The sequence below is a fragment of the Canis aureus genome, chromosome 3 (assembly GCF_053574225.1).
Source record: "Canis aureus isolate CA01 chromosome 3, VMU_Caureus_v.1.0, whole genome shotgun sequence".
Lineage (NCBI taxonomy): Eukaryota > Metazoa > Chordata > Mammalia > Carnivora > Canidae > Canis > Canis aureus.
Window position 1 is genome coordinate 46,732,722 of NC_135613.1, and position 15,365 is coordinate 46,748,086.

At 50.8% G+C, this 15,365-nt stretch overlaps 1 protein-coding gene and 1 long non-coding RNA gene across 13 annotated transcripts in view; one reads left to right on the top strand and one right to left on the bottom strand.

Annotated features, from left to right (window-relative positions):
• The window catches only part of LOC144305272 (uncharacterized), a 35,131-nt gene extending 21,976 nt beyond the window's left edge, over nt 1-13,155 (bottom strand). Inside the window, exon 1 of the long non-coding RNA XR_013372328.1 lies at nt 12,894-13,155. This is a non-coding gene — a long non-coding RNA (uncharacterized LOC144305272). The remainder of the gene's footprint in view (nt 1-12,893) is intronic.
• Nucleotides 13,156-13,924: 769 nt separating this feature from the next.
• The window catches only part of MPRIP (myosin phosphatase Rho interacting protein), a 150,741-nt gene continuing 149,300 nt past the window's right edge, over nt 13,925-15,365 (top strand). For 9 of the 12 annotated variants that reach the window (XM_077892309.1, XM_077892312.1, XM_077892311.1 and 6 more), the window contains exon 1: nt 13,926-14,090. In XM_077892309.1, coding sequence (XP_077748435.1) covers nt 13,968-14,090 — 123 coding nt within the window. In that variant the 5' untranslated portion in view covers nt 13,926-13,967. Of the gene's footprint in view, nt 14,091-15,365 lie in introns of all 12 variants that reach the window. The other 3 variants (XM_077892324.1, XM_077892323.1, XM_077892320.1) reach the window with 2 other exon arrangements.

A 15,365-nucleotide genomic window follows, 5' to 3' on the forward strand; every position in this document is an offset into this window, starting at 1 on the left:
TGTGCTCTCTTACATGGAAGGAGATTATAATCAAGGAGAAGAGATGAGGATCCTGTACCAATAACCACTATGCAAACCAGACTCTAAGGGCCAAAGGTCTCTTTTCTAGTACAGAATACTTCATAGTTTGCATTCAGAACTTCATTTCCCTCTCGTAACACCCTACTAGGGCTTGGGGGTGGGTATCATGAACCCCCTCCTTTTGCAGATGAAAAAATGAGACCTGCCCAAGGTCACAGGCAAGAGTGGAAAATCTTAGATTCTCTGAGCCCTACCATGTGGTTCCAGAGTGAGATCTGGTGCCCCTCACAATTCTGAAAGCTGTTTGGGGTTCTGTGTAAGAGCGAGGACAGTCTCCGGGTGCCTGGGTGGCTCTGTCAGTTGGGCGTCCAACTCTTGATTTCAATTCAGGTCATGATCTCTGGGTTGTGAGACGGAGCCCACATCAGGCTCTGAGCTCAGCACAGAGTCTGGTTAAGATTCTCCCCCTCTTTTTCCCTCTGCCCCTCCCCCAGCTCATGCTTTTTTTTTCTCTTTCTCTCTCTCAATAAAATTTAAGAAAACAATCTTAAAAAAAGAGCAAGGAGGGAATCCCTGGATGGCTCAGTGGTTTAATGCCTGCCTTCAGCCCAGGGTGTGGTCCTGGGGTTCCAGGATGGAGTCTCGCGTCGGGCTCCTTGTGTGGAGCCTGCTTCTCCCTCTGCCTGTGTCTCTGCCTCTCTCTCTCTCTCTCTCTCTCATGAATGAATAAATAAAATCTTTAAAAACAAACAAACAAACAAACAAACAAACAAACGAGCAAGGAGGGTCTGGGACCACACTGCGTGCGAGTCCTGGCTCCCCTGTTCACTATGAACTTGGACAAGTTACTCAGGCCTCAGTTTCCCCATCTGCAACATGGGGGTGATGACAACTTTCTCCTCAGAGAGTTGTGTGAGGATTAAATGAGTTAGTGCCAGAACAGTTCCGGCTTTGTGCGCTCTAGATGTTATTTTTAAAATCTGTATCGCTTTTTTGCTCTCCCATTATAAAAGTCATGCTGTGTGCAGTTGAAAGATCAGATAGTGATGGGGACTCTGTTTCTCATTCCTGGAACTGCTCAGACATCTCCAGAAGGAAGGATCCAACTTTCAACCCTTTCACTAGCCTCCCCCTCAGCTTGGACAGTGCCACCTCCAGGTGGGGCCCATCAGGAAGGAACCCTGGGGATCACTCACAGTGAGCCCCATTGCGTCCAAGGGGAGGCTGCCCAGATCTGCCCAGCTGCTGTAAGCCCAGGGCATGGCCAAGTGTACCCAGGAGGGCAGGACTGCCTGCCCTGTGACAGTGGAGCCACATGCATGCTCAGCGCCCGGTCTGCCAGCAAGGCCTGGCCAGTGCTGTGATGGGCACACCTTTCAGCTGTGCCCCTTGCCTTAGCTGTGTGACCCTGGCTTGCAGTTTCCGCCACTGAGCAGCACAGCAAGCGCCCTTGAGCAGTGAGTGGTCTTAGCTGAGGACTCTAGGCAGGAGGGGGTGCCTGGGTGGGGCTGGGCAGGAAGCAGAGGCCTGAGGATGAATTGAGAGCCGTTATGTGGAAAAGGCAGTGTGCCTGCAGCCTCACCCAGCCTGGGCCTCTCCTGTGTCCTTACCAGGCCTTTTGAGTGCAGGACTGCTACAAACTGCCTGTGCAAGTGACCTTGCCTCTGCCAGCTTGGGTTTCTGGCTCCAGCCAACAGGAGGGCAGGCAGACTGTAACCTCCCAGAGCCATTGTAGGTACAGTGAGAGCATGCAGTAAGGTACGGCACATGGCAAGCTTTGTACAAACGGTGGCCACCAGATGATGCTCACCTGGGCCTTCCATTCATTCTGGAAACTTCACAGGAGCCTCTACCACGTGCTAGGCACAAGTTCAGACTCAGTTTCCAGAAGGAGACAAAATAAACAAGAACTCTATCCTTAAGGAGTTGACATTCTAGCACAGAGACAAACAAAGGAAACTCCAGAGTAACAATGCCCGTTAGTGAGGTCGGGGTCCTGGGGGAAGAACATTTCAGCAGAGAGAAGGACCAGTGCAAAGATCCTGAGAAAGAATGAACTTCCAGCATTAGAGGAACGGACCACTCTAGGGAGTGGGTTCCTCGTGGCATTCTTAGGGCCCTGGGGTGTTCCCTCCACTATTAAGGCACAGCTATACCATCAGTGTTTTTTTTTTTTTTTAGAAAGGAAGATCTTCCTAACATCAAACCAAAGTCCTTCCTATCACAACAAAAGCCCAAGCCATCTCTTTTAGCACCCCCTCACCCCACCCAAGAACCAGAGCAGGCTGGTTCCTCCTGCCTCCGCCTCACTAGCTTCAAGATAACCATCATGGTGGGGAAAGTTAATGAAACACCAATGACCTAAAGCATCTTCCCACGAACCCAAGGCAACAGATGGTCCTATCTTATCAGACTTGGGACGCAGTGAGAGGGGCAAAATCCTGTAAAAGAAACTGGACCTGGAGCGCTGAGTGAGGCCTGGGGAACCGGTCTGAGTGCTCCATACAGGGACTGCAGCCTGTGGGGGCAGGGTAATAGGTGGGTGGTACTAACGAAGGTGTTCACATCAGTGCCCGGTAACCAAAGGAGGGAAGAAAAGGGAGCTTGGGAATCAAGCAAATCTTAGCTTCAGGTATGGCTTGGTCCAGCACTCTAAGTTTTGGGTAATGGCTGGTGGCTCTCCTGTTCTCCCCTTATCACTCAAATTGCAGTCACTTTCCTCTCTGTAACGTGATGGCATTCTCCTAGGTCTCCTTCCTTCCATTCTTGCCAGCACCACCCCCATGAATCCATTTTCTATACATTTGAAAAACCATGTCACTCCCCGGCTTAAACAGGCCCTGTCCATGGCAACCTGATGCCCTTAAAATAAAACAGAAACTCATTATCAAGGCCCCAAGGGCCCCTGTTAACCTCGCCAACCCCGTCTGGCAGTCCTCTCTCCTCACTGTTCTGTTCCTTGAACACACGTCATTCCTACATGGCAGACTTTGCACCTGCTGTCCCCTCCTGGCACATTGTCATATGGTCAGCTCCTTCTCATCAGGACAGCTCAGTTGTCACTGTCCATGCCCTCCAACTCTGTAGCTATTCTGTTCATGCTCTCACTCAGCACCAGCTGGTAGGATTTTCTTCACTGATGAAGATGTCCTCTCCCGGTGTGGCCCAGCACCATGTGGCCCATACCATACCCCCCAGTCCCACGTGTCTGATGAACACCTGAAATGTGGCCATTGAGGTTAATGAACTTTTGATTTTACTTAATTGAAACTTAAATACGGCTAGTGGCTACTGTACCAGAGCAACTCTAATCACAAAGCATACTTTTATTTCCTCTCCTTTAGCATGATTTGACATTATCTTGTTTATTGTCTGTCTCCAGAGTATGAGCTCTGTGAGGGTTAGGACTGTGTCTGTCTTGTCCACCGTTTTATCTCCAGGGCTAAGAACTGGGTCTGGCTATGGTAAGTGCTTAATATATACTTATAGAATATATGAATGAGTGAAAAATTGAATGAATGAATCCTATGGGCTGTGAATTCTGGAGCTACCCAATTCTCTGAAGGCAATGCTAGTTCTGCCTGCGACTTCCTGTGTGATCTCAGGTCAGGATCTTGCCTTCTCTGGGCTCAGTGTCTTCATCTATAAATCAGGGAATTAGACTAGAGGGTCTCTAAGGCCCCTCTGGCCTTAAAGCTCTGAGGTGTAGCTGCTTCTTTTACTCTGCTCAAGCTGCTTCCTTGGTTCCCCACCCTTCCCCTAACCTCTCAAGCTACCTCATAGGAAGGATGACCGGACAGGCTTCCTGTACCAGGAGCCTATGTTTGGGGAATGATCAAATCAGGCTGGGCTGCATTCATCTCCTATAAACAAATGGCCTTCAGGCAGCACTTGTGGGAGATGATGAAGTGGTAGCAGGCTGTGGGGGCTGTGTCCTGGATCAAAGACTCTGACAGCCAAGGGCAGGGGAGGAGCCAGGCCGAGGCAGGCTGGCGGCTGCATTGTGTGTGCGAACTAGAGGTGGACTCTGGGGTCTTCCAAGCCTGACCCCTGCAGCTGGTCCATCCACTCTTGCCCTTCTCACCCTGTGCTTGGGGTTCAGGGGCTGGCAGGGGTGCTCAGACCCTGTGTGCTTCTTACAGCAATTTATACGAACCCGGCACAGGGAATCAAGAAGCTGGTGCTGATGATAAGTGACTCAAACCCTGACCCCCAGCCCCAGCATCCAGCGCTCACACACACACACACACACGCACACACATATACTCAGCCAAACACAACACATAGCTACAGATGCTGAAATACACTCACATGGAGGCAGGGACACAACCAAGACACCCACACATACAACACACATGCAAGCAAACATGATTTAGCTGAACAGAGTAGACACGTACATACCCCTGCCCAGTGTAAACCCATAGGCAATCCCACGGAAACACAGGTAAGTGGGCATCGGGGCCAACCAGATGGTGTGGCTGCTCACAAGCAAACATAAACACGTAGCATCATTTCACATTCTTGCAACAGATGCAAAGACATATGATTCTGCACAACACACATGTGGCCACAGACCTGCGGATAAACATACCAATACCACGGTCATGCCTAGACACATGCTCAGAGATTGTCAGCCCCACCTGGACATGCATCCACATGGATGCCCAGGGAGATGCCATACCCATAACACATGCACACACATGCACGCCCACAGAGCGGCTGCCCACACGGTGACCTGGTGAACCAGCGGGTCAGAACCCAGGCATGCAGGCACGGAGCAAACCTCCACCCCTCAGCCCAGCCGCACGCAGGCCTGCAGGCCGGAAGAGTGGCCGCCTCTCCCTGGCCTGGCCAGCTGGCTGGTCTCCAGACCCTGGTGCAGACAGTGAGGCCAAGGCGGGGGCAGTCCAGCTGGTGGCCTGCATTGCCTGCCTCTTCTCCTTGGCTATGTGACCCTGAAGGACTCTTTCCCACCACTGAGTGGGCCCTGGAAATGTGTGTAACAACCTGGATTCTAGTTTTTTCTGGAAAATGAGAGGATCTGTCAAGACCAGTTCCAAGTCCTGTAGGCCTGCAACAGGCTTGAGCCACAAAACCACCGTCCCTTTCAGAAGGCCATGAGCATTCCAGCTCACCCAAATCAGTGGTCCTTACTTGCCTGGCCCCTGAGGCTGCAGTCCTGGAAATATGTGCTTTCAGACTTTCATTTTCCCGCTTGTGTGTGTATGTGCTTGTATAGCCACTCACGTATATACACAACCTTGCTAGCACATTTTTTTGTGTGCTAGCAAGCCCCCCAAAATGGGCTCATTTGGCAGAAACTGAATGAGACCACACACAGACTTCCCCTCGACATATCACAACTACATTTCTATTTTTTCTTTTTAAAATATTTTATTTTTATTTTTTTAAAGATTTATTTATTCAGAGAGAGCGAGAGAGAGGCAGAGACACAGGCAGAGGGAGAAGCAGGCTCCATGCAGGAAGCCCGACGTGGGACTCGATCCCGGGTCTCCAGGATCACACCCCGGGCTGCAGGTGGCACTAAACCGCTGTGCCACCGGGGCTGCCCCATTTCTTTTTTTTTCTTAAGATTTTATTTATTTATTCATGAGAGACACAGAGAGACAGAGAGAGAGGCAGAGCCAAAGGCAGAGGGAGAAGCAGGCTCCATGCAGGGAGCCTGATGTGGGACCCGATCCTGTGTCTTCAGGATCATACTCTGGGCCGAAGGCAGGCGCCAAACTGCTGAGCCATCCAGGCATCCCAACACAACTACATTTCTGTGCTAGTAAATATTTACATTCCAGTTAAAAAAAATTCTATTAAATCTTCTAATGATTTTAGATTTATGACAAAGAGAGCAACAGAGTTCCCATATACCCTTCATCTAACTTTCCCCTGTTAGCATCTTATTTATACAACCATAGTCCATTTGCCAAAACTGAAAAATTACCCTTAGTAAAATATTATCAACTATGCTATGGACTTCATTAAGATTTTGCCAGTTCTTCTACAAATGTCCTTTTCCTGTTCCAGGACCCCATACAGGTCCCGTGTGGGATTAAGTCATTTCCTTCAGCCTCTCTGGGCCATGACAGTGAGTCTTTCCTTGCTTTTCATGACCTTAACTGTCTTGAAGAACACTGCTTGGGTATTTTGTAGAATGCCCCTCAATTTGGGTTTGTCTGATGTTTTTCTCATGATGAGACCAGGGTTATTTTTTGTGAGAGAAGAGCATAGAGGGGAGGTGCCTTTGCATCAGATCGGGAAATAACTGATATCCATAGGATTTATCACTGCTCATGCCAAGGTTGAGGAGCTGGATTTCTCCAGGGTAAAGTATCGTTTTCTCCCTTCTGTACTCCATTCTGTAGACGTCAATCATGAAGTTCTTGCCCTCGGAAGGAGGGAGACAAAGTTCCACCCATTGAAGGAGGAGTAGCTACATTATTACAACTTGATTTTATTTATTTTTTTAATATTTTATTTATTTATTTATGAGAGAGAGAGAGAGAGAGAGAGAGAGAGAGGCAGAGACACAGGCAGAAGGAGAAGCAGGCTCCATGCAGGGAGCCCGACACGGGACTCGATCCCGGGACTCCAGAGTCACACCCTGGGCCGAAGGCAGGCGTTCAACCACTGAGCCACCCAGAGATCCACCACAACCTGATTTTAAATGACAGGACAGCATCTCATTTTATGTATCTGCCGTTATTTACTTGGCCAGTACCCTAACGTCATGTTTCTTTCTTTTTTTTTTAACATCATGTTTCTACGGCTTTCAACTTTTCCTTGTACCAGCAAAGCTGCAAAGGACAACACTGGAGCTCAAGCTCAGATTCAACAAATATTTTTCAAGCAACCTCTCTGTAACAGGCATTGCACACTCCAGTGAACAGTATCTGTGTACCTCTTTCATTTTGTTTTCTTGGAAGAAATTCATGGGTTGGCATTGCTGGGTCAAAGATAAGCACATTTTTAAGGCTTTTGATAAGTATCATTAAACAAACCTCCAGGAAAGTTGTACCAGTCTACTGTCTGAATTGACATTTTTTCTTTTTCAAACTTTTTCCCCCTTATTACAAAAATAAGTCATGTTTTTATGAGATAACTGGAAATTACTCACTGGACATTTGATGATATTAAAGAATTCTTAGTGTTTTTTTTTTTTTTTTTTAGGTATGATAATAGTGTTGTGGCTACTTTTAAAAAATAGTCCTTATCTTTAGAGGCATGTGTTGAAGTATTTATGGAAGAAATGATATGAGTTGGGGATTTGCTTCAGTATATCATGGGAGGGGAGAACTGGATGAGGTTTACCTGAAATGGGACTTATCTGAGCGGATTGTTGAAGCTATGTGATTGGCATGCTGCCCGTCAACATCAGACTCTCTCTATATCAGTAAACAGCCAAAAGTTTGTTTAAAAAGTTTTTATAGACCATATAAAGTGATAGCTTAGGTGACAGTTCCCATTCTTTTATCTCCCATGGTTAATTACAGCAGTTTGGTGCATGCACCTCTAGACCTTTGCTATGCAGATGCTAGGTATATTGCAGATACATATACACTTAAAACAGGAATGAGCTACCACTGTACACACCATTTTCCCACTAGCGTTTATTTTTATTTTTTAAAAATATTTTATTTATTTGAGAGAGAGCACAAACAGGGAGAGAGGCAAAGAGAGAGGGAGAAGCAGACTCCTTGCCGAGCAGGTAGCCCAATGTGGGGCTCCATCCCAGGACCCTGGGATCATGACCTGAGCTGAAGGCAGATGCTCAACTGACTGAGCCACCCAGGCACCCCTCCCACTAGCATTTAAACTTCACCATATTTTGCAGATGGTTGGCAACTTCAAAACGCTCTCATTCCTTAATAGCTTGGTGGCACTCCCCTGTCTTAAAGAACCATAATTTATTTATCTGATGCTTTAATGGTGGATAGATGGCACATCTCCAATTTTCTGCTCTTAAGAACAATGATGCAGTGAACATCCTTGTACATAATATATCTTTGTGTATCTATGTGAGTACTTCTACAAGCTTTCTAGAAGTGGAATCATTAGGTTAAAAGGCGTGCATATCTAAAATTTTAATAGAATGACTAAATTGCCCTTGTTGTAGACTTTGTATTTCTAATGTATGACATTCTCTTCCAGAACATATCTCCGGACTATTGTCATTTGGTGCCTGCAGTAGAAAAGCAACATAGAGTCACAGCCAGAAGGGGTCTCTAAGATCTTCAGCTTTTGCTTCCAAGGTAGCCACCTGAGCCTTCTCATCTGTAAACTGGGAGTAATATTAATCCCACCTGTCAATTGGGGAAGGGCTAGGAGGCTTTTCTCGATGCTCCTTTTGTACCATTGTAATTAAAGTATATGCTCATTTGGGGTGGCATGGGGGACACTGATGTAGGATGAGGGGGGAGGGTACAAAGACCCCCACTAGGCACCATTTGGCACTGCCAGAGATAACTTCAAATGGGGATAGTTGGGTTTAGTGAGGTTCTATGTGATGGATACCCAGCACCCAGCCCAGAGCCCGGCACACTGCCAGTGCTCCACACTCACAAATTCCCTAAGAGCTGACATGATGGCTGACAGGAGCTACACCAGAACCAGGAAGACTGACTTTTTTTGAAAGACTGGCCAGGCCATCTGGGCCAATGGCAGAGTTGAGAAGTTCCCATAGAAACCATAGTATAGCTTGCAAAGCCTAAAACATTCACTATCTGGCTATTGATGGAAAAAAACTGCCAACCTCAGCGCATGAGTTGTAGGCATAATAATAAATATAGCTTTTAAGTGCTTACTATGTTTCTGGCACCATTCTGAACATGTCACGTATATAAATTTATTCAGTCCTCACAGTAACCCTATGAGGTAGATTCTATTTCTGGTAGCTAGTCTCAAAGATGGCCCTAGTGAACCACATCTCCTGGGATTCATGCCCTTGTGTGGCTTCCTCCCACAAGTGGGACAGTCTTGCAATGACTAATAGAACACAGATGTGACAGTGTACCAGTGCCAGGCTTAGTCTTTAAGATGACCGGTGCTTCTACTTCCTCCATCTTGGAACACTCTGGGGGACGGAGAGATGGCACTGAAGAGATGTGGGGAAAGGCCACGGGGAAGAGAGGAGGCTCAGAGACTGGAAGAATAGGGAGTGGCCAGATGGCCTGGTTAGGGGGTTATGGACCAGCCTGGTGACCATCTGCACTTGCATGAAACACCCCCAGATCAGACCAGCAGAACTGCTTGCTGAGCCCAGGGAGCTCATAGAACTGTGAGAGGCAATCAAATGGTTCAGCCACTAGTTCTGTAGGGGTGCGGTGGTTTTCTGCAGCAACACCCACCTGAGACATGATCTCTACTGGGACTCTCCCAGGTCTGTCTGAGTTCAAAGCCTTTTCCTCTCCACTCTGAACTAGTGGTCTGTGCCCCTGCATGGACACTGAGATCCCACAGAGCTCTTCCAGATGCCGATTAAATCAGAATATCTAGGAATGAAGGCCCACAGTAGGTATTTTTTAAATCCTGCAGGATTTGAGAAACAAGGCCCTATCCACCATTTCCAAAACTTGCCTAAAAACAAGAAATGCCTGGCACATTTTTTTTTTTAAACAGATTCCTGAGCTCCAACAGATACACTGATTCAGAATTTCCATGGGAGCACCCTGGTAAGCTGCAGAGTTAACGTGTTCCCCCAGGTAAATCTTATTATCAACTGTAGAAGAAAAAAGGGAGAGAGGCAAGCCAGCTCCCAGGTTGGAAGGACTGTTTGGCAGTTTCCTGTTAAGCATGACACCAAACAACGCAGCTATCCCCCTTCTGTTGGGTGTTCCCAACAGAAATGAGTACTTACATCTGCCAAAAGGCACGCATGAGGATGTCCCTAAAAGCTTTATTCACAAGGTCCCAAACTGGAAACATCCCCAGTGGCTATCCACAGGAGCATGGCTAGACGAATTGTAGTAGGGCCACATAACGGACTACGGGGTAGCAGTGAGAAAGCGTGAAGTAGTGACAAAGACCACAACACAGATGCATCTCACAGGCCTACTGTTGAGTGTGAAAAGCCAGGCACAGAGAGTGTAGGTTCTACTTGTATACAGCTCAAGGACTGTCCAGACTGACCTGCAGTGATAGGGATCAAATAGTGGGTATTTCTGTGTTTGTGTCTATGTGTGGGAGGGAGGTTCTAGAGCTTGATGAGAGAGTAGATAAGTGTGTGCTCTGCTCCCTCCTAGGATGCCATGCACACAGCAGGACTCACCCTGCATTTGGAGCCTACTCGAGAGGCCTTCGCTTGCTTGCTCCTGTGTTTATTGCTTATTTGAGACATAAGTTATACACCGAGACGTATATATACAACAAAGGGAGCAATCTTAAGTATACGGCCCAGTGAATGTTTACACATTTACGATGAGTATCTGGCCTTGTGCAGAGTGTTCTTCTGGGCTCCTGGAAATGGAGGCCAAGGCTATAAGACTACAAATCCTGTTTACTGTATGGGTTTTATGATCCAGGGTGGGATATATGACAATACAGTGAAGAATAAGCTTTCACTCATTTACTCAGCACATGCTCTGTGCCAGGTACTGAAGTTAGTCCCAGAAATGCAGCAGAGATCAAGATCCAGTCCTGCCCTCATAGTACTCAGAGTTCTGGAGAGCGGCATAATGAACAGTTAAATACACTTATTCCAACTCTTAAATACTTCCCAAATTCATTCTCCCATGGACCCTGGCCTAGTTCAGGCCCCTACTGTCTCTACTCTCTGGGCTTATAGTAGCTTCATAGCCAGCTGTGTTTCTAGGCTTCCATCTCCGACTCATTCTCTAGGCCAACAGCCCCTATGTAAGTGCTCAATCTAAAAAATTCAGTTAATGGTTCCCTGTGTTAACGGTGTCAACCCTGTAGGCTTGAATCTTCATCGAGAGGGTCTATACCGTGACCACAGGCAAATTCTTTAAGTTCCCTGAGCCTCATGTGTGCATTCTGTAAAATGGAGGTAAAATAATAACAATAAACAAAATACCACCACTACCACCACCACCACCTATTTCCCTGAGGAGGTTGAGGTATAATCTGTCATAACAGGTGTTCATATAGCAGGTGCTAAACCTTTGCTCTCACTGCTTCTCTGCACTACCTAGTAATGTCAAGGTGCTTCTATACATGGACACACACCTTTGCTTTAAAGGCCCTGAGCTCCTGGTAATCCTTCTCTCTGGAATGCCTTCCCTCTACCTTCTCCTGGTTGGGTCTTACTCAACTCAGGACTTAGCCCAGGCACTGCCTCCTCCAAGCAGCCCCCCCCCCGCCCCCCCGAACTGCATATGGAGCCGAGTGCCCTTGTCCGGACCCCCATAACACCCTAGATTGAATTTGTCTGTTTGCCTCCTGTTTCTATTTGTCTCCACTTGCTCACGTGTGTGAGCTCTTTCCGGGCAGGCCTGAATCAAAGGCTTCTTTATACCCCCAGCTGTGGACCCTTCCTGTTCAAGGCAGGTGCTGGATGTGTCCACTGACTTGAGCAGAACATGCTAAGCATTTTCTTAAGGCAAGTGGCCTTTGAGTTGGCCTTGAGGCACTGAGAGGACTCTAAGAACTCACTTTAAAATAAAGTATACATGCGCACAATACCAAATCCAAGAGGAACAAAAGGGCTTACAGTGAAAATTAAAAGTAGGTCACCTCTCAACCACCCAGCACCCCTCCCCAGAGGCCACCATTGGTATCAGTTTCTGAGTACTCTGCACAGGCAAGAATGGTCTGTCTTCTCTCCTACACACACACTTTTTTTATTTCGCAAAAATTCGAACCAAGAGAAAAGTTACAAGAATAGTGCGATAAACACTTTGCCTAAATTCGCCAATTAACATTTGGCCACATCATGCGAAATATTTCACAAGCATTATATCATGTAATGCTCACAACCGTATAATCACTCCCAATTTTGTAGATGAGGTAACTGAGGCAGCAGGCAGGTGAAGGGACTTGCCCAAGGCCACAGAGCTAGCAGGGGTGGGTGGAGCTGGGCTTCCCCCTGAGGCTGCCACAGGACTTTGATCCACCTTCCTTTGGCTTGCTTTGGAGGAAAGCATTTTCTCACACTAAGTTGAAATCCGCCTCCCTGGGATACTCCCCAGATGATCAGTGGAAAAGTACACAGCTCTGGAAGCATTTGCTACTTCTCCTAAAACCTTCCCATTCCCTAAGCAACAGCTGCTGTCGCTGCTGTTAACACATGCTTCAATGTCACCTCCTCTGTGAGGGCTGAGTTAACTCACCCCACTGTTTAAAAACTCCCGTGGCCTACTCCAGGCTGCCAGCAGGATGACATTTACACTCTTGAGCTTGGAATCCAAGGCACTAGGTGATCTGGCCTCAGGAATCCCTTTAGCCTCATCCGTCCTGCTCCTGCTTCCCCGTAACCTCCACCGCCAGCGGCTCTCAACCTCTCACCATCTGCTTCAATTTCCCCTCCTCCTTGAAGCCGCCCCTAATTTCCCCAAAGAGTGCATCCTCCCCCCCATCCTCCCCCCGTTCTGGGCTCCCGAATCTTCTGCCTGTATCTCCTTTTACAGTCTCCCCGGGGCGGTCTTTTGGCCATGGGACTGGACAGTAGGAGGATTGGAGTGACAGTCTGGCCCCGCCTGCACAAATTATTTCAGGAGTCTGAGCTTCAATTTCCTCAAACACATAATGGGGTTGGGGGGGGTGGAGGGGTGGGGGGCGGAAGAATGCCTAGCTCAGTACCTGGCATTGAGTCAGCCTTCACTAATCTCCCATTACAGAACTGACAGCCCTTCGAGGCTGGACACTCTTAGTCATCCCTTGAAACTCTACCTCTTATGTCTTACCTTCTCTGAGCCTCAGTTTCCTCATACGTAAAATGGGGATGATGACGGAGAGGCTGCGAAACTTAAACGAGCTAGTGGATATCGAGCACTGCGAGCAGTATCCAGCCCCTATAAATAGCGCCATGACCACTACAGCGCGGGGGCGCGGAGCAAGGGGGCAGGCACACAGTAGGTGTTTCATTAATCCGCTCAGCGCCGGGGCTCGGGCGTCCGGAAAGGGCGCGGGGCAGGCGCGGTTTGCAGAGCCAGCCGGAGGTCGGCTCCGCCCCTTCCCCCCGCGGGCCCCCGCCCCCGCCCCCGCCCCTGCAGCTGTCAGGACCCAGCCAGCTCCGGCGCCAGTCCACCAAACCTGAACGTCCCATCCCGGCGCCCCCACCTTCCTTCGCCTACACAAGTTACCTTGCGCCCGGCCGCCCTTTGTCCCCGCCCCCGGCCTCCATTGGCCAGGGGTTTCCTTTGTTAGCCGGAGCGCGCCTCTCCCATTGGCCGGCAGGGCTGCCGATCGCGCGGAGGGCGCGGCCCCGCCCCGCGCGCTGCCCCTATCCTCCCTCCGCCCCCGCCCGCCCCGCCCCGCCCCGGGAGTGCGCGAGGCGCTCCGCTACCATTTGCTGCGGCCGCTGGGCGCCGAGGGCAGCGGCGGCGGCGGCGGCGGGGACCGACCCCGGGGACCGGCAGCGACCCGGCGCCTGAGAGGCGGGCCGCAGCGCGCGGAGGCAGCGGGCCCGGGAGGCCGCGTCCATGGGCCCGCGGCGGCCGGGCGGCGGCTGTGCGGCCGGGCGGCGGGGACCGCGCGCTCTGTGAGGGCCCGGGCGCGGGGCTCGGCGCCGAGCTGCCCCGGCGCGCCGTCGTGCGAGGAGAGGCCGCCCTGACCGCCGGGGGCGCGCTCCAGCCGCGGCCCGGCTGTGAGGCGGCCGGCCGGCGGGGGGATGCCGCGGCGCCCGCGCTGAGCCCGCCGTGCATGGTGCCGCCGCCCGCCGCCCGCCGCCCGCCGTCCGCCGCGGAGCGCGCGCCGGGCCGGGCCGCCGGGCCTGTGCCGCCGCCGCCGCCGCCGCCGCCGCCGCCGCCGCGCCGACCATGTCGGCGGCCAAGGAGAACCCGTGCAGGAAATTCCAGGCCAACATCTTCAACAAGAGCAAGTGTCAGAACTGCTTTAAGCCCCGCGAGTCGCATCTGCTCAACGACGAGGACTTGACGCAGGTGAGCGGGCGGGGTCCCGGGGCCGCCCGGGAGGTGGAGCCCCCAGGTCCCGCGCCGGGCGGCCCCGACCCCCGGCGGCCCCCTCGGGCGGGCTGCGAGTCGCCCCGCTAGGTGTTGCGAGCAGTTGTGCGAGGCCGGCGACAGTGCCTCGCGGTGGGGGGCGGGCGGGGGCGCGGGCGGGGGCGCGGGCCGCCTCCCCCGGTTCCCCCCGGTTCCCCGCGGTTCCCCCCGGTTCTGACGCCCGGGAGACCACCGTCCCGCTGCGGAGAGGAGAGCGGACGTTGCCCAGTTCCTCCGGGGCGGGCGGGGGTGGGGGGTGCCTCTGAAGCTCCCTGGGAAAATAAAAATCGAGCCGGAAAAAAAAAACAAAAACCAAACAAACAAAAAAACGTACGTGAGTCCTGGGGAGGGTGGTGAGGATGGAGAGGGGGAGGGAGGGAGGGAGGGAGGGAGTGGGAAGTGTATTGATAGAGCCGGGACAAAGGGAAAATCCTCAAGTATGCCGAAAAATAACATCCTTTCCCGTTCCCATAGCCCTGCCGTGTGATTCATGCTTTTTGGGTGACTCAAAAATGCCTGGTTTTTCTTAGGAGGAACAAAGCGCTTGGGGATTGCTTGGTGCTTCTCAGTACACACACGCGTAGAGTCCGTTTTAGGACCCTACTTGGACTTGGGCACCCAGAGTAGCTAAGGGTGCAGGACTGCCTGGGTGGACTGTGGGCTTCCCTCTCGTCAGACCCAGTTTGCCCATTTTCTGAATCATTGTCACTGTTAGTGATGGGACAGAGGGGAAAGGTCCTGAAGTCAGGGGAGTAGGGCCTTGCTCTTGAACTTAAACTGGAGGGCCTTTTGTGGATGGCGAGCCCAGGGCTCCTCTCCCCCACCCTTTTCTCCCATCTCTCTGGTTGCTTGGCAAGGTATAAGGAGACCTCCGGGCCTTCGGGACCGTCCACTTCTCCTGGTCGTCCACTTCTCCTGGTCGTATCTGTCATTTGAGGGCTTTGGACTAGTTTAGTAGCTCCCAAGCCTGCATCAGTCACAGTCTAAAAATACAGAGTCCCGGGACCCCATTCCTGGAATGATACAGGAGGTGAAGGAATTTGTATGGTTAACAGTTCCCTAAGAAGTTGGGCTGCAGTACCCACTGGCCTTTGGGAACCCTGGTACTGGTTGCTCTCTGAGCTCCCGGTGTTCCAGAGGATCCTCAGGAACACTTGGAGGTCCTGAGGCCCTGCAGATTCCTTGGATTTCCCGACCAAGCCTTGTCTACAACCC